This window comes from Mauremys reevesii, linkage group 4 (assembly GCF_016161935.1).
Source record: "Mauremys reevesii isolate NIE-2019 linkage group 4, ASM1616193v1, whole genome shotgun sequence".
Lineage (NCBI taxonomy): Eukaryota > Metazoa > Chordata > Testudines > Geoemydidae > Mauremys > Mauremys reevesii.
The window spans coordinates 94,113,492-94,132,461 of record NC_052626.1 but is presented as its reverse complement, the minus strand read 5'-3'; the positions used below and the strand labels follow the sequence as shown (position 1 = coordinate 94,132,461).

The window sequence follows — 18,970 nt, the reverse complement described above, 5'->3', positions numbered from 1 at the left end:
CATCATCATTTTCACCAGGTTGAAGAGTTTAGGTGAGCATTTAATTTACTGGGAAAATGCATCTGATCATAGAGAAACTTTCTAAAAACAGCATTTACATATTTTTTTACAAGAACTGACATAATGAAAACAGTAACACTGCTAACCATTAGCCACACACCGCATATATTTTTCCTTTATAGCCACACTCTTGTCAGCTCTATTTACTAACAAATGTCTATGTATTTTTAAATGGTTTTCTTTTGTGTCTGGCTTGACAGGATTTCCTGCTATCTGAGAGGAATGTAGTTTGGGTGGCTGATGAAAAACTTGCTTACATAGGAAAGAGAGTATTACACAATTAAAATGACTTCATGCTTATTTTTGCCCAGAAGAATCTGTCCCCAGCCCTATATTGTAGCCACCATCCTTCCAGTCCTTGAAAACTGATGAGTCTCTCTTCATAGCCCATAAATTCCATTCCACCATTAACTCAATGGTATTTCTTATGTGAATAAATCAAGCTGGATTTGGCCTGTCTGCTACTGAAGGGGTACTGTCTCCCTCTTTTGGGAGTAGAATGCACTGTCTTCTTACCAACCATGGATTTGACTGGGAAACCAACTTTATGGGCAATTCATTTTCCTGACAATCCATATTTGAATTACAGAAATGTGAGTTAAGTGCAATTAATAGCTTCCTAACGTAGTAGTTACTCTGTGTAATAGATCAGGTTTGCAGCAAATACTAAAAACCCATCCTACCAGAATGGTTCAAGACAGGGGTTGGCAACCTTTCAGAAGTGGTGTGCCGAGTCTTCATTTATTCATTCTGATTTAAGGTTTTGCATGCCAGTAATACATTTTAACGTTTTTAGAAGGTCTCTTTCTATAAGTCTATAATATATAACTATACTATTGTTGAATGTAAAGTAAATAAGGTTTTTAAAATGCTTAAGAAGCTTCATTTAAAATTAAATTAAAATGCAGAGCCCCCAGAACAGTGGCCAGGACCCGGGCAGTGTGAGCGCCACTGAAAATCAGCTCGCGTGCCTCCTTCAGCACGCGTGCCATAGGTTGCCTACCCCTGGTTTAAGAAATAATGAGCTAAAATAAGAAATACAGACACAGTTTTCTTCATTAAGGAAAGTAATATGAGAAGACTAAGAATCTCTTATTCTTGCAACTATGTATGCTAAATGTATATAACTTTATTGAGCACAGTATGTTTTAAAAATGCTCCCAGACAGAATGCCAGATATCATGTCTGCATGATACTTTCATGAAAGGTCAGGTGTCTTCTACAAAACTATGTCAAAAACCCTTATTATTCAAAGTGATTTAGGCTACTTCTTTACATATGGTTCAAGTAACTCACAATTCTAAGTGATAATTGACTTCAGTAGATGTCCTCTTGGGAATCATTACTTAGGATACAAGAATGTGATTGATACCTGAGTGTATAAAAACTAGAGAAACTAGAAATAGACACAATCACTTCTTGAATGCTTTTTGACAGTCAAGTGTCTGTCACACACAAAGTATTTATCTGAACCAAATAATTATTAAAATTATTAAATTCATGCATATAAAATTTATTTGGTAAGTTATTCTACCTATTTTTTAGTAAATGTTAACGTTCTTGTTAAAATGTCTGAAATCTTTTAAAATCAGAGTTGTTTTAAGTGAATGAAGTTATCACAGATGAAAATAGATCTTAATATAAATAACCTAGATATATGAAAATTCTGCTTCATTTATTGTACATGGAAGATTTTTTTACCAAACCAGTTTTATTCTCCTTATTAGATTGCTCAAGCTATCTTAGTTTACCCAAACATTTGTCAGTAATTTGCATCATGAAAGCTGCCTCATATTAATCAGGTTACTGCAAAATCTTTGTCTGAAAGCATTACACATTGAAGAACAGACTGAAATTGGAATCAAATCTGCTAAGTGAACTAACTACTGTAAGAATAGTAAATAAATTATTATTAGTGTGCAGTGATGAGCAGCTGAACTGCCAGTACAATTTAGAGTGCTGCAAATACTCTCCAGTTCTCAGTTATTTTAACTCTTTCTAAAAATGGTTCTGCTCATTATAATTTTCATTCACACCTGTGAAATCTTGATTTGACGCACTACAGAAATTGAAATATAGTATGAGAAACTTTTAAATCTGCTTACGCTCTACAAAATGTTTTCTCCACTGTGGGTAGAAGGAATCTGGGCACTTTGGGGTAAGATAACATCAAATGTTTACTATTTTTCTGAACGGCAGCCAGAGTTCAGCTTTCTAATTAAGAAGCTTAAAGGGAGTATTTAAATCAGAAGAAACTAAGACAACCATGCTCAAAACATAATCGAAAATAAATCTCTCAGTTTACATTCTGTCAATTTTAAAGGCTTTTTATTCTGCCTCCTGTCACTGAAAGGCAAAAGAAACCCATCAAGCTCCTCTATATCAAAACATTGTCCTGTGAGCTATTAGATTTTATTGTTTAAATAAAAGACTAATATAAAACTCCAATAATTTAAAATCAAATCTATACTGATACAAGGACCACATAAATTCAGGAACAATCCCTCAAGGACCGTTCACTGAACACTGAGATTCTGGTTTGATTGAACATAGTAAAGCTACTTATAGGTTCAAACTACTATCAGGAAGCAAACAAATTCTTAAGCTTTAAAACAAACGAAAACACTGGACAACTAAGATGACATAATTTAAAGCAGTGTATCTATGATTCCTGGTTTCAGACCAGCAGTCAAAATTATATTTCACTGGGAATACTTTTGAAATTAAGATTTGCTAAAATTGATGTACATAAATGCGTTAGTCCTAAATGAATCCAGTTTCAAGGGGAGAACTCTAATAATATAAATAGTGTAACCACCTGAAAGAATGGCTGGAAATTGATGACACCAGTTGTTGCTTTCTTCAAGTAGTCTGAGAGAAAATCCTAATGATTTAGGAACACTTAAAACCCCACCAGGTTTTACCTTTCAGCAGCCTTGTAGATTACTCTTCAGAACAACACTTAGGTCAGGTTGTTGCTTGAAACTAAAGAATAGATTCTGTGACTGAGTCCTGAACAATCGGAGCTATTGCTTTTATTCTAGGAGGATGTTTCTTTCCCCTCTGAAGTTAGAGCACAGGGGGTGTATGAGCGCTGGGGGAGTGGGTATGAGGGGGGACACATTCTTCACCTCCCTTGTTGTTCAATGGAGGTAGATAGGGGTAGAGTGAGGCTATTGATTTTGCATCTCCCCATGGCTAGGGTGGGATGTGGAGTATTGATTCTGTGTCTCCCCCGGATGGGGTGGGATGGGGGTATTGATTCTGCATTTCCCCATGGGTGGGGTGGGATGTGATGGGGGTATTGATTCTGCATCTCCCCATGGCTGAGGTGGGATGGGGAGTATTGATTCTGCGTCTCCCCATGGCTGAGGTGGGATGGGGAGTATTGATTCTGCGTCTCCCGGACTCCAGACACGGGGAAGGCGTCTTGGAGGAGTGGGGTTTCTCCCCTCCCCAGTAAGTTAGCGGCACAGTGAGGATGGGAAGGGACTAGGGTCTGTTGTTTTCTTCTTGCAACCCCCGTCCCCCGCCCTCCGGCCTGAGCAGCAGCGTGTACCTGAGTCCGTGAGCCGGGGCCGGGCTCTGTCCCGCAAGTAGTAGATGAAATCCAGGCAGTTCTCGTTCTCCACCGCCCCGCTGGAGCAGAGCTCGGCCAGCAGCTGCAGCGCTTTCTGACAAATCTCGTCCTCCCTGCCGCCAGGCATCGCCCCCCAGCATCCTTGGGAATGGAGCCGAGCTCTCCGCTCACACTGCACGCGGCGGCTGCCTCTGCCTGCCGCCCGCCTGCAGCCGCCGATGCCACTGGGCAGCCGCCTGCATAGTTGGGAGCCAGCCACAGCAGGGGTCCCCCCCCTTTGCAAACCCCCGCGCCCCCTCTGCTCCGCACTGAGCCTTTCTTGGGGACTGCCCTGTTGGCTCTGCTATGGAGGGAGCGCCAGGCTGCTCCCGGCAGGAGGAGGAGGAGGATCCCACTAGTTGCATGCGATAGCAGGCAGGGAAGCGGCCAGGGCTCTCTGAGCCTGGCCCTGCCTGTGCTCCAAGCGGCGCAGGAACAGCTCTCCCCAGCGGCAGGAGCGCTCAGTGCACAAGCGCTGCCATCCTTCTCCCGCCCCGGGCCAGGGAACAGCCCAACGCCGGATAAAGACACACAGCCTCTGCTGGGCGGGCTCAGCCTGCTCCCCTGGGGGCCTGCTCCGGAGAGCGGCCCACTCCGGCACAAACTTCCCCGGGGCCGGGGCTGGCGAGAGCTGCCCGTCCGCCAGGGGAGGAAACATAAACATACTTATTGTAAGTGACACACACTTCCTTGCTTATGTCCAATGAGGGGCGCGCCCACACACACACGCGAGCACATATACTCAGTTACTGAAATGCAGATCTCTCTCTCTCTCTTTCACACACACACACACACACACACACACATCCCAGATGTGCTGGAACTAGGGGTGTGGCAGCAGGGGCGGCTCCAGGCCCCAGCACGCCAAGCGCATGCTTGGGGCGGCATGCCAAGGGGGGCGCTCTGCCGGTTGCCGGGAGGGCGGCAGGCAGGGTGCCTTCCGCAGCATGCCCGTGGAGGGTCTGCTAGTCCCGCGGCTTCAGTGGACCACCAGAGCCGCTGGACCAGAGGACCCTCCACAGGCACGCCTGCGGGAGGTCCACCAGAGCCGTGGGACAGGGACCGGCAGAGCGCCCCCCGCGGCATGACGCTGTGCTTGGGGCGGCGGAATGTCTAGCGCAGCCCCTGGCTGGAAGTGGTTTCCATTATATATGGGGTTTACAGTTTGGTTCAGCAGCACACTAGGGTGACTAGACAGCAAATGTGAAAAATCCGGATGGGGTGGGGGTAATAGGAGCTTATATAAGAAAAAGACCCAAAAATCGGGACTGTCTCTATAAAATCGGGACATCTGGTCACGCTACAGCACACCCACCACCATACAAATTGTTCCAGCACACAGAGGTGAAAGTGGGCCCGTATGGCATACGGGTAAGAAGTGGCCACTGGTACCAGCCCGTACAGAGCTGACATTAAAGCGTTGCCACAGCAGCATTTTAAGGTCTCTGTCTCTCCCTCCTCCCCCTCCCCCCGTTTGTGGCCCTGCCCCGCCAATGGAGGGGATGTGTGTAAAAGGGCCAGGAGCCCCAGGCCCTTTTAAATTGCCGACAGTGCCCCACCGGGCCAGGCAGCGTGGATGGGCCAGCTGGGGGAGGCTGACCCCAGCCCCACCGCTTCCACCAGAGGCCCTTCCCATTACGGGGGCCTGGAGCCAGGCCCCCATACCGGTAAGTCTTCTATGTTACTTTCACCCCTGCCAGCACTCCTCACACACACACAAAATTATGTCCCACAACCCCCCAACACACAGTTAAGTCCAGATCTCACACACACTCAATTACTTAAGTCCAGATGTCACACTGACACACACTCGGTTACTTATGTCCAGGTTTCCCTCTCTCTCACTCATATACACACACATGTCCAGATGACAGACATGCACACACACACACATAGGTACCTACTGATTATCCGCCTATTTCCAGATTTTAGACAAACAGGAAACACACGCATACATACATGGGGTCCATATACTCATTTGCTTATTTCAGTCGATGGACAAATATAAAATTCTGAGATTTGGATGTGTAAATTAATTCAGTGAAACCAAGAAGTGTAAATCACAAAGATGGAGCCATGATTAACTGTGTTGGGCAGAGGGTGATGGGGCAGAAGATCAGGAAGGAGGGGAAACACAAAATGAGGGTGGGGAAGAGGAAGGAAGAAATGAGGGAAGAGCAGATAGGTACAAAAATACAAGGAGGAAGGGTGAAGAATGGTAAAAAGGGTCAAAATGGGACCGAGACAAAAGCTCTGCAAAAATAGAGGGACAGGAAGAGAGGTGCAAAGTCCAGGAGTGGCAACAAGGTTAAAAAAATGGGAGGAGGAGGAGCAGAGAAGGAAAGGAATAGGCAACAAAATGGAGGAGGGAGTAGTTCAAAGAGGCACAAAAGAGAGAAGGGATGTGAGGAGATGCCCATTAAAATGATAGTGAGGAGGACAGAAAGAGTTTTGAAAAAAGAAGGGAGCAAAAAATGAAGGTAGATATGAGGAGAAGGCGGCACAGGGATTTCAGGGGAGCATGAACAAGCCATTTTTTCTCAGGGGGTTGTACACAGGAAGAGAAGGGGTATATCAAATAAGAGAGAGATGGAGGGGAAATGTGGGAGGACAAGAAAAAAGCAGAGTGGTGCAAAGAGGCCGTAAATACTGCAGGCAATCCATCTCTTTGTGTAAACCTCAGAGGAAAGCAAGGGATGCACTTTAAGAGAGTTCTGGGTCACATTTCATTGTATATCTGGGTTTTCTCTCTGTTTGGAAAGCCAAACCTGTCTTCTGTCAAAGACCTCAGCTTCTAAAGATTAACTAGGGAACAGAAACAGGAACACTTTGAAATCCTAAATCATAGTTCAGAGATGTCTGTAAAGTAGGAAAACATCAGAAGTGATATAATGTGTAAAAATAAACTTTAAATGAAGGGCCTGATCAATATAATCTCTGGCAAACCTTTGGGAAATTTCCTTTTCTCGTTCTTGATGAATCAAGTCCACGCTTCTTTTCACTGCCTTTAATATTTATAAACTGTTTGTAAAATACCATATGCTTTTTGTGTCTCACTACCTACTCCCGTTCAGAAATGATTACATTCACTGAGCTAATTGTCTTGCAATTATTTTCTATAAATAATGCATGCACTTACTGTCTGGAACCAAGTGGTGGAGAAAATATTAGAATTTTATGACACTGTTTGGAGGGCCTATTTTCAATAAGTTTAGAAGTGTAGGCAAGAATGACTTTTCTGAAACTGCTGAATGTGAGTTAGGAGCAGATTTCATACTGTGCAACAGTTATTTCTCTTGTTTCTGGTTATGTAGTGCTTGCCACAAGCTGCCCATTGGAGATTTAACATTAGCCACATTCCATACTCTCCATTTTAAAAAAAATTCCAGAATCATTAATGGGCTAATGATAGGCTCACAGTTTAAAGCTTAACAGTTGCCATCTAATTTCTGAAGAATAAGGATGAGCTTCTTATTCTCTAGAACTACTCAAGCAAGTGATCAGATACCAGGATGATGAGTGAGCTATGAAAGCCTAGATCAGGATTCACACAGTACAGGGCAGCTCTTTTATGCTGCCTTCTTGTTTTCCAGAATCTAAGATATATTTTAAAAAAACCAAAGTCGCTAACTGTTACAATGGTTGCTGAGATATGCTCAGGTCACACTTTTGAGGCTAAGGGACACTGTGACATCAGCCTGTGTTTGCAGAACCTGCAACAATAGTTCTGAGAGGTGTAATCTGACCCATTCATCTCAATGGGGACTGAGATGCCAGTGTTAATACTTTAAATGTTAACATTGTTACCTCATTGCTCATCAGAGCATGTAAGAATGGAGAGGGAAGATAATGTTAGATGAAGACAATGAAGATCTATTGTGAATGACAGCTTATTTTGTCTCCATCAGGTATGACCACTTTTCTCTACGTGCAATGAAAAAGGAGCAAAGTGCAAGGAACCCAGCAAAGTCTAAGTTGGGCATCAGACCCCCCTCGAGGGAGAGCCAAGCTCAGGAATCCCATCAAGGCCTGTGAGCCTTAGGTAAGCTCCTTGGGGCAGGGACTGTCTATTTGTACTGTGTTTGTACAGTGCCTATGGGTCCTGGGCTATGATTGAGATTCCTAGGCACTACGGCAATACACATAAATAAGGCTAGTAATAAGGGAAGTGTGGGAAAGAAAGAAATAATTTAAATTGTTGGATGCCAAGTGATTTTATTTTAAAAATTACTAAAACAGTTTAGTTTAGAGAATCAGGAAATGGTAGGCCAGCTCTTTCTAATCGTGTCTCTTACTGCCAGCTTGAGGAGGTGACTCCCACTATTTTAGTCACAAGGGTTATTCTTTTAATTACCTTACAGAACACCATGATTGAGACCAAACAAAATAATCAGAGTGATTAACCATGGCTTTTTTATCAGTAAGAAAAGGAAACAAAAACATTAAACCAAACAACACAAATGACAAAACACAATTGATAAACTGGTTACTTCAGTTACAATCTCTTCTTTATTTCTGTCTGTGAAGAGATTTTAGCAGAGCGTACACCTTTGAGAAGGGACTAGGTGGGGAACAGTCTTCATTTGATAAGTTAAGACCAAAGTATATTGTTTCCCAAATTACTGTGAATTCAGTCTTAATATCTTATTAGATACTTTAAAACTGTTCAGGTAGAGGCAAAATAATTTAAGGGCAAGTGAAACCTGTCCAGTTATTAATAATAATCAGCCAGTTTAGAGATGGGCACAGTAAGCAATTGTAATTAAATCCTATGAGATCAAAGGTATATAAATCAGTACTTAGAAGAAGCCATTTAATGAGCTATCTTGAGACAGGCCAAACATGAATATTAAGAAACTTACAGTCAATTAAATTCCACTGTTTTTTCTCTGTTTCCCAATGTTTAGCCTTGTCTCCTCGTCAGGAATATATAGTCTAACGATTTGGTGATTAAAATAACTGTAAATATTTTAAGTTACAACAGCATTTCCATATCCCAACAAGATTATTACAAGCATTTTAAATCAAATCCATTGGCAGTGTTTTAACTAACTTTCTCTTACCAATCCATGTTGAAGTATTGGAGAGGGTTTCTTGGACTGGTGTCTTCTTTAGTCTTCTCTCTTTTTCTTGGCTGTCATGGCAGCTTGCTTGTAGACATAGACAGGATAAGTTGATGAGTGCTTTGTGCTTCCTATTAATGCAGGTTGGCAGAAGGGGTGTATGTGTGTTAGTGGTGCTGGCTTTAGCATTTTTTTATACTCACTCCTTTCCTATTTCCATGAAATTAGGAAAATACACCTCTTACAGGCTGTCGGAGATTCAAAGTTGGTTACTGTCATTCTTTCATTGACTCCATGCTTTTGGGGTTTGCTGAGGTGACACCTTCAACTCCTGAAGATGAAGTCTGCCTAATGCATATTCAACATTTAATTGTCTTTTTTCCACTTGTGCTAGGAAAGCATTAGATAATTTTTAAAGTTAGTTTTAACTCTTTTTTTATTTGAACCATTTTCTGAGATATTCTTTCAATTTCAAAGTCCGAATTCCTGTTCTTTATATAAAAGTTTTCAGTTTTTAAAGCAGTCTTTTAATATTCAATCATTTTTAAAGAAAGTCAGTAGTTTAAGTAGTTATTAAAGAAGTTGTTGATACTAAATGATCATTTTTGGAAAGATGATTCTTCCTGTCTTCCTCTGTTGGATTAGAGAGTTACTTGAGCAGTGCCAGTATTTAATTAATTTTCCATTAATATAAATATTCTATACTTAAAGTGGCTTCTTACATTAGTAATTAGTTTAGCAAGGTCATTAGATTCCATGTTGGAACATAAAAGCATTTTACCATTTACATGGCAATGATATTAGGAGCTTTGCATTTAGCTAACACATTTGGAAGTATGCATTTCATAAAGGCATTTGCCATTTAAACATTTAAAAAATAAAAGGTTTAAAACATTCCAACAACATATGTTTTCCCTAGAGGCTTAAAGACACAAGAAGAGTTTTTTCTTGCAAAAGTGTGGAGGTTAGTAAAGGCACAATTTATCTGTGGATTTATAACACAACCCTACATTCCTTTTTCATCAGGTCTTCAGGGCCACCCCGGGGGAGGGGAGGCGGGAGGGGGGGAAGTGGGGCAATTTGCCCCAGGCCCCGGGCCCCACAGGGGCTCCCATGAGAATATAGTATTCTATAGTATTGCAGCTTTTGTAACACTTTGTACTCTTTCTAGAAGCAGAAAACAAAGAGGAAAAATTTTAACTGGTACCATAAAACCTCCAAAATAATCTAAAACAGTTTTACTATGATCTGATACCTCATCCTCTTCAATGAGATAGTATAATTTGCAACAAAGAGTCCTGTGGCACCTTATAGACTAACAGACGTATTGGAGCATAGATGTCTGTTAGTCTATAAGGTGCCACAGGACTCTTTGTTGCTTTTTACAAATCCAGACTATCACGGCTATCCCTCTGATAGTATAATTTGTTTCTATCCTTCTTAAAGGAGGATTCCCAGCTCTCCTTAGCTCTGATAGTTCTTGAGATGTGGAACCCTAAGTCCAGAACTGGACATTACATATTTATTTAGCTCAGGGGTTCTCAAACTGGGGGTCAGGACCTCTTAGGGGGTCATGAGGTTATTGCATGGGGGGTCGTGAGCTGTCAGCCTCCACCCCAAACCCTGCTTTGCCTCCGGCATTTATAATAGTGTTAAATATAAAAAAGTGTTTTTAATTTATAAGGAGGGGTTCACACTCAGAGGCTTGTTGTGTGAAAGGGGTCACCAGTACATAAGTTTGAGAACCACTGAGCTAGCTAGTTGAGGTTCTTATACAACCTCCATTGCTGTAGTATCTGAGCTCCTCACCAATTTTAATTTATTTATCCTCACAATACCCATGTGAGGTAGGGAAGTACTACTTATGCCCATTCTATAGCTAGGAAACTGAGGCACAGAGATTATAAGTGACTTGCCCAAGAACACACAGGCAGCTATGGCAGAGCAAGGATTTGAACCTAGGTCTCTAAAGTTCTAAGCTAGTGCCCTAACTTCTGGCCATATCTTATAACACAAACTATTGTAATTTTATTGGTTGGGGAGGAGAACAGGGAAGAAAGAATTTCATCATTTGGAGGAAAGGAGGAGACTGTTTTATGGCAGCTCAGTGAAGCTGATGAGAGGTTTGGAATGTTAGAAGTAGATCCATTGGAGATGGATTAGTAAGCAGAGTGCAGGTAAAGAATTAAAGGTAGATGATCAGTGCAATTTATCATATTGTTCCACAGTTAACCTCTTAGTTACTACCATTTTATGTAGGATACATTTAACATGTATGTGTGTGTGTACCTATACACATGCTCACACACAGAGGCTTTGCCTACACTAGCCTTTTTTTCTTTCTAACACTACTAATATTTTAATGATGTTAACACTGTAAAATTTTGCATTGCTCACACCATGTCATGTAAACCTGGGCTTAAAATAACAGTGACTTCCTAGAGCCTCATCTACATTAGTGCAGCACCAGGGGTTGCAATGGTGGGACATTTTTCAGACACAAGCCCAGTGGAGAAAAGACCAGGAAATAGTTTGTTTAGAAGCCACAGCTTGTATTTAATGTAATAATGACTTTTCCCTGCTGCTTGCACTGAAAAACGGAATTGTAAAGATAATGCTACTAAACAAAGGCATCTGTTCTGAAAAGCTCTAAGTAGGTTTTCAGTGTGCTGTCCACAATGATGCCCAGGTCTTTTTCCTAAAGGGGTACTGTTAATGTAGCCTGCAGAATCTATGAGTAATTGAAGTTATTTCTTCCGAGGTGCTTTACCTTGCATTGTGAACATTGAATTACATCTGCCACTGTGTTTTCCAATCACCTAGTTTTCCCCACCAGTTTTCTCAAGCTTTGACTAACCTAGTTTTGTGTCATCTACAGACTCTGCCACTTCACTGTTTTACTCTCTTTTCAAGATGATTAACCTGGTCTTAAAGCACCACATAGATTATACAGTGCTTGCTACCTCTGAAAACATGAAATGTTTCCTGTGTGGTGACCAGGTCATTTGGGGGATTCCTGCCCATGCACTGCTGGTTTGGCGTCCCTGGTAAGAATGTGTGACCCCAGGGTAGTGGGGAGGGGGCTGGGACATCAAGGGACCATCAGGACACAGAGCCTGCACCCACACTGCCAGTTTCTGTCCCCCTCCCACTATATGTGGTCTGCCACTATACAGGGAGCAGCCACCCCCCCGAGGAACCCTTGGTTGTGACCTCATCACTTCTGTCTTGGAGGTTGAAGAGCACCTTCCTGCAGAGAAATCAGAGAGAGGTTCTAGAGATGGGGGTGAAGAACAGACTGACAAAGTGCACTTATGTGGGACTATAAAAGGGCTAAGACTTTGGAGGTCCCTAAGTTGCTGGCAGTGGCTGATAATGGAGCTGTGTGCCCTGAGAAGAAGGATACTGTTGTGGTGGGTGGTAGCTCCGTGCAGGAGCTCCCAGTGGGGTACTTTCTTCCCAGGGCATGAAGAGTCCTCAAGCCCCCAATCCTGCATGTTGCAGTGATGACACTGGCTCCCAGCCTGGATCTGCCCTGCCTAGCATGCTTGGGAATATGGATATGCCAGTTGCTCCCAATGAATCTCTCTGCTTCATGAATGATGGGAATGCGACACTGGTGGCTCAATGTTCTACTGAGCTGGTGGAGTCTGGGGGAGATGAAGAGGATGACAATGATCTCCCTGACTCCTCACTGGTCCCTGGTGTCCCAGCCAGTCAGCTATATAGGAAGGCTGGGTACAGTGTGATGGAGATTAAGGACTTTTTGGATAGCACTAAGGGGAAGCGGGGAACTGAGGTCAAGGCCTATGTCCCTGTTTTACAGCACTTTGTTCATTCAGCTGCCCTTGTCTTGAGACATACCTTAGTTGATTGTAGGAAAAATTTCCTTCTCAAAAAGTTGTTGATAAAGGTGAGGAACCTTGCGGGGATTGTTCAAACTATATAGCAGCTCATTTTGTTCCAAGTATTTCCACTTTCCATTGTTTCTCTCTGCTGTTTGGCTCTCTCCTTCCAGTCTCTATGGTGCTGCTCAGTTTTGGCTCTGTATTAATGCATGCTGGGATGTCATAAAAGGGCACAAATCTTTGAATTTCTCAGACAAAACAAGTTGATGTTGTCTTTTTGCAAGAGACGCACTCAGACCCTGATAATCAGGGGAACTGGTTGAAGGAATGGGATGAGGAAGCATTCTTGAGCCATGACTTCAATGTCACTCCTGGGTTAGCTGTCACTATTGTTTTTCATCTTTTTACTGTGATTGCTACTACTCTGGGGTGAGATCATGTCTCTTTTCTCCAGACACTTGCACGTGCCATGCCTGGATATGGCCCTGATACTATTATTGTCCTGGGAGGGGATTTCTATTGAACTGCAGATTATGTTTTAGATAGGAATCATGAGGAGCCATATATTCAGACAGGCAAGGAACTGTATCATCTCCTGCAAATCTTTGGGCCAGTAGATGTTTGGAGCTTCTTTCACCCCATTGTTAGGCAGTACTTTTGGCTGAAAGCTACTCCCAACCAGGCCTCAGAGGCTAGACAGGATCACTTTTATACCATGAAGGCCAGTGTGAATATATTTGTTTGGTCTTCCCATATCTCCTACTCACTTGTCTGATCATCATTATGTTTCCGTCAGTGTGTCTCTCCCTCTTCTTGCCTGTATTTCCCACTGGTGTTTGAAAACCAGATTATTACAGGACTTGAATTTCACTCAGATATTTGCTGTGTTTTGGGAGCTTTGGCGGCAGCACTAGCCGCTGCATGAGTCCCTGAGAAAGTGATGGGATGTTGAAAAGGTCCAGATCCAACTGTTTTGGCAGTAGTATACCCAGGCTGCCATGTGGTCCTTGCATCAGGCCGTGAGTGCCCTGGAATGAGACATCTTGGGTCTCTGTGGCAACCCTGATGTGGGAAACCCAGTGCAGATTCACCAGACCTTAACTGAGGTGCTTATTGGAAGAGAAGGTGCAAGGAGCCCTGGTTTAGGCCCATTTTATTCAGCTTCCTGGAACTGACACTTCCACAAGGATTTTTCCAGGATGAAGAAAAAGTCCACAGACTGTCAGAAGATTTTTAGCCTCCAGCTGCCGGATGGTTGTCTGAGGCTGACCCTACTGAGATCCGGAAAGCAGCTGTTTCTTTTTTCAGTACTCTGTACTCACCTGATGCCTGTGTTGTGCTGACAATGGAGGAGCTATACCAGGGGTTACCCATCTGACTGGTGAGGAACAGCGGTGTCGCTGAAGGAGCTCTCTTTTGCAGTCCAGCAGCTCTCTACAGGCCAGGCCCCAGATAATGATGGGCTGCCATCTGAATTCTACAAGCATTTCTAGAATCTGATCAGTCCTGACTTTTTTCTAGGGGTGCTGGAGTGTATCCAGGAGAAGGAGCTGCCCTTCAATTACTGCAGGGCTGTGATCACCCTGCTGTACAACAAAGGGGACCTCTGTGACTTACAGAACTTGAGACCTATTTCTCTTCTCTGTTCTGATTATAAGACTTTATCCAGGGCCTTAGCCAATTGACTGAAGGACTGTTTGATACACCCAGATCAAACATATTGTATTCCTAACTGCTCTGTTTTTGATAATCTGTTTTTAATTCATGATGTTTTTACTGTTAGCAAACTTTGTCATCTGGATGCGCAGTTTGTTTCAATGGACCAGGAGAAGGCCTTTGATAGAGTTAACCATAGTTATCTTTTAAAGAGGTTAGAAGGTGTTGGTATTGGGCCAGCATTTTTAGTGTCCTAAAGATAATCAAGGGTCTTAACCATTGCTTCCCAGTTTGCAGAGGCATTTGTCAGAGGCATCCTCAGCCTGGGATGCTGTATGCTGTTAGTTTGGGGCCATTCCTGCACCTTCTCTGAAGCTGTCTGATTGGCTTTCTGTGTCAGGGGTGCTGGGTGTTTTCCCAGTTTATTTCAGGGCCGCCCAGAGGATGCCGGGGGCCCGGGGTCTTCGGCGGTGGGGGGCCCCCGCTTCGGCGGTAAGTCGGCAGCAGAGGGTCCTTCCGTTCCGGGACCCGCCGCCAAAGTGCCCCAAAGACCCACGGCGGGGACTCCCCGCCGCCAAATTACAGCCGAAGCGGGACCCGCCACCGAAGTGCAGCCCCCACCGTGGGTCTTTGGGGCACTTCGGCGGCGGGTCCTGGAACGGAAGGACCCCCCCCCCCCCGCGCTGCCGAATTACCGCCGAAGACCCGGCTGCGCTCCGGCGGCAGGTCCCGCTTTGGTGGTAATTCGGCGGCGGGGGTCCTTCTATCCCGGAGAGGAAGGACCCCCGGCCAGCGAAGACTGGGAGCGAAGAAGCTCTGGGGGCCTGGGCCCTGCGAGAGTTTTCCGGGGCCCCCAGAGCGAGTGAAGGACCCCGCTCCAGGGGCCCCAAAAACTCTCGTGGGGGCCCCTGCTGGGCCCGGGGTCTGGGGCAAATTGCCCCACTTGCTCCCCCCTCTGGGCAGCCCTGGTTCATTTATCAGTCTATGCTGAAGATATCAGTTTTTATCACATCTGACGGTGACATGCAAGCTCTCTGTGCTTATGGATGAATAGGCACCTTCTGCCCACATTAACTGGGCTAAGAGCAATTTGATCTTATTGGGCTCTTGGCAGTGTAGGAGTCCCTTCCTTTGTTGCCCCAACAATTGCTATAGGGCACCTCTGGGATTAAGGTGTTGGGGGTTGTGATGAAATGTTAGCACCACACAGGTGTAGGAAGGGTTAACATTAGTGGGAAGCAGTGGAGGTGAGGCCTTTCTGGCAGCCCAGAGATGCTGTGTGAGGTCCAGCCAATCAGGGAGGAGTTGCAGGGAGCCACCAATCCGGGCCCGGCAGGCTCAGCTAAGAGGAGGTGCAGGGCTGAGAAGGCTCAGTAGCAGCCTGGAGCCCAGGGAGTGAAGGCTGGCTCCCAGCAGGTGGAATGAGCACTAGCACCATGGACAGTGCAGTGCTTGAAGGCCCTCAGATAAGGGCAAGGTAGGTGCAGGGGAAGAGGCCCAGGGAAAAGTGGTGAGCAGTTCCAAGGAGAGCATTATGAGAGTGCCATTGACAGGGTCCCTGGATCAGGACCTGGAGTAGTGGTCAGGCCCAGGGCCCCCCCTCCACGCCCCTCACCACTGGGGAAATGGCATGATTATTAGACTGTGATACTGACATGGCTGGAGGGCCAGGCCATGAAGAGGACATTGTGGTTCCTGAGGCTGCAAGAGACAGAGTGAGAATATGCAAACCGTGGATGGATGGTGAGGGAGAGTGTTGCCTTTGAGCTAATCCTCAGAGTGACCAGGAGGAGGTGCCAGACCAGTAGTGAGTGATGTACCCTGTGACGAGGATTTTTTTGGATCTGAACAGTATATTCTAAAGAACTGCGAGGTGGCTGAGGAGAAGGTGTAAGGCTGCCTGCAGAAATGGCACTGGCTCCTTCCTAGACTCTTTTTCAGAGATGGGTTTTGGTTGCTGACAATGTTGTGGCTTCAATGTTGTGGCACTGGCTAGTATGTATGGACACTCCCCTGGGCCTTTGGGACCAGATTCAGAGGAATATTAACTATTTTTTTAAAACAGATACCACTGGTTGCCCCCTGCTTTGCTGTTCCTGCCATTACATAAGGGTGGCCAGGACCTCATTGATTTTGTCAGCAGGATGGTGGCCTTTCCCTCCAGTCTGTTGAATGGTTTCTATATGCTGTCTCCTTGTTAGCTTGGAAGTCCTTTGCTTTTTCTCTCCTTCTTCATGTTGGGTGGGGGGCAGGGTTGAGTGTTGACTCTGACCTATTTTTGTTGACAGCTGGTCAGTTATGGAGTCTAGATTTGCTTCCATTCTATAATGGTCTCTTTTAATGCCTCGCAACTTCTGTGAAGTACGTGGCCTTTATTGAGTTCTTCTGAGTTAATGTCTTAGGGTAGAGCTTCTTCACCATTCTTGAGAAAGAATTGGCTAATTATCTTTCACAGAATGTCTTAGGGATGATTTCTAAGGGGAGAGGAATTAAGAAACAGATCTGTCTTTGGTTTGGGTCTCTTTACTCAATGTGCTACCTTCAGCTGTCAAAAAGGTCAGATATAAATTGAGCTTTGAGTTAACTGAGACCCTTAAATAGTTGTTCTTTGATATAATTAAAGGATTTTGCTGTAGCAACGGGGAACCTGGATTTCATGGGTTCCCATTCCCAGGCCTGTTGTTAAGGGCTGTGGTGGGGGAGCTGCAAAGGAAAGGACAGTCCATTTTTGTTTGTTGAATACTTAGCCTCCATTTTGTGGAAACAGGTGTCATTCATTACTATCCTCTCAGGTTTCAAATATAATAACACATATCAATTTTTAGAACAGCAAGGTTTGCAGTTTTCAAGATTTTACTCTGCAGGAGACCTGTAATCTACTTGTGTGCCAGAATTAGTTAAATATCCTTTGTAGGGTCTTGCTCAGTGACTGATGACCAGGCTGCCCCATCACAGCAGGTCCTGAAGGAAGTGCAAAAGGGCTGTCCTGTATCGGGCAAAAAAACTGTACCAAAATCCCTTAAATGCTGTCAAGCATCACTGAAAGCCTTGCTGTATTAGAGGATTATGCATATTCATCTGATAGCCAATATCTTGATATTGTTGGGATTCAGCTACATTTCAGAAAATAATCCTAAAGAGGACTAGTAAGGAAACCTAATGACGTACAGGAAGGTTTTGAGGAAAATCCATGCAGCTTCTTGCCAATGTCTAATAAAATTAGTCAGTGATTCAGGCCAAACCTCCCTGACCTGGGGCAGAGAAAGAAAGAGATGCAGAATCCAAATCATTATGTAGAAGATTTTAAATGGCACAGTATGAATGTAATCTTTTACTCACACCAAAAAAAAAAAGTATTGCAGATGCTAGCTCGTTTTCATAAGCTCTTTACAGCTGGATAATTTTCTTTTTTTGATTCTCATGAATTTTCTCTTGCTAATGGAGAGGACTCTGGGTGCTGTGGCTCACCCTCCTGTGCTGTTTTCAGCTCGCTGATACTGCTCTTAGATTTCTCCAGCTTTGATTAGACTTTCCTGAGTGGGTGGGGGTGGGGACAAAGATTCTTAAAAGTTTGACTTAAATTTTGTTTTTAGCACTTCTCCTCTTGATGAATCTGGCACACACAGATTACCACTGAAGAGTGCTGCTTGGGGAACAGGGCTGGGAGCAGGGAAGCACTCAAAAGTCCTGCTTCCCAAAGTCCATGTTCTTTTAGACCTGAGCATTTGCAATGGAGAAGAGGATTTACATACAGTACTGTGTTGGGTTTCTATCCACAATGTCCCTCTCCTCTTTTCCCTTCTCAGTTGTTCTGATGTTGTGTGCCCTGGGTTTATGACACACCTCCTCCAACCTACATCTGCATTCAGAATGTACTCATTCCAGTGATCTTTCTCTTCCTGTTACCTTATTTAGTTCTGCTAGCTTCCACACCCAGAGCGGGTGGAATCACTGTTTTTAACCTCACTAGTCATGAGTTTAACAAGTACTTTCAGGCTTGCAATGAAAAGCAAGTCTCACTGGGGAAAGAATAGCATGTTTGTGAACTCTGAGCTTGTTCACCAGCATTCTGTGCTTCAGTCAACAGTTTATTGCATAATTCATATCCATCATACAAGCTGAGGCTACAGAAGGGAGTCTCTGGGACCTTACCCTGACACTTCACAAGTTCTCAGTGTGTCTTACTACCTGCAGAGGGGCATGCCTTCGTTCCCTTTTTCTATTGTCTTTACCTGGAAAAACTTATCATTGTGACAGTTTCCCAGTGAATTCACCTATGATCTACAGAATCCTGTGTCTTATTTTCTCTCCAGTCTATGGAAAATGCTGCAATTCAGATTGTCATGATCTTCCATTCCAAGCACATCCATCCCCCTCTTTTAGCCCCTTCACTGGCTTCCTCTCCTCTTGTGAATCAAATTCTATCTCCTAGTCTTCACCTTGCTGCTTCCCCTCACACCAGCGTCTGAGTCCTCATTCCTTTTCTGCCCTCTCTGGGGTCTTACAGCCTGCTCAATCTCTTTTCCTTAAAGCTCTTTTTTTCATGTCCTCCCACTTTTCATGGAAAGCACTCTACTTGAAACAGACTACCTCTTCCCTTACAAAAGGTGACCTCTATCTTCTCCCCGCCCCTTCAGATCTGTCCTGCGTCTTTTCCCATCATTTTATATGTATAGTTGGGATTATGCTTTCCACTCCTGAAATAGACCCCTAAACTCTGGCTG

The 18,970-nt window shown here is 44.2% G+C and overlaps 1 protein-coding gene across 1 annotated transcript in view; it reads right to left on the bottom strand.

Annotated features, from left to right (window-relative positions):
- SYT9 (synaptotagmin 9) overlaps window positions 1-3,767 on the bottom strand; it is a 121,983-nt gene extending 118,216 nt beyond the window's left edge. The window contains exon 1 of the mRNA XM_039537206.1: window positions 3,620-3,767. Coding sequence (XP_039393140.1) covers window positions 3,620-3,767 — 148 coding nt within the window. The remainder of the gene's footprint in view (window positions 1-3,619) is intronic.
- Between the last annotated feature and the right edge of the window lie 15,203 nt (window positions 3,768-18,970).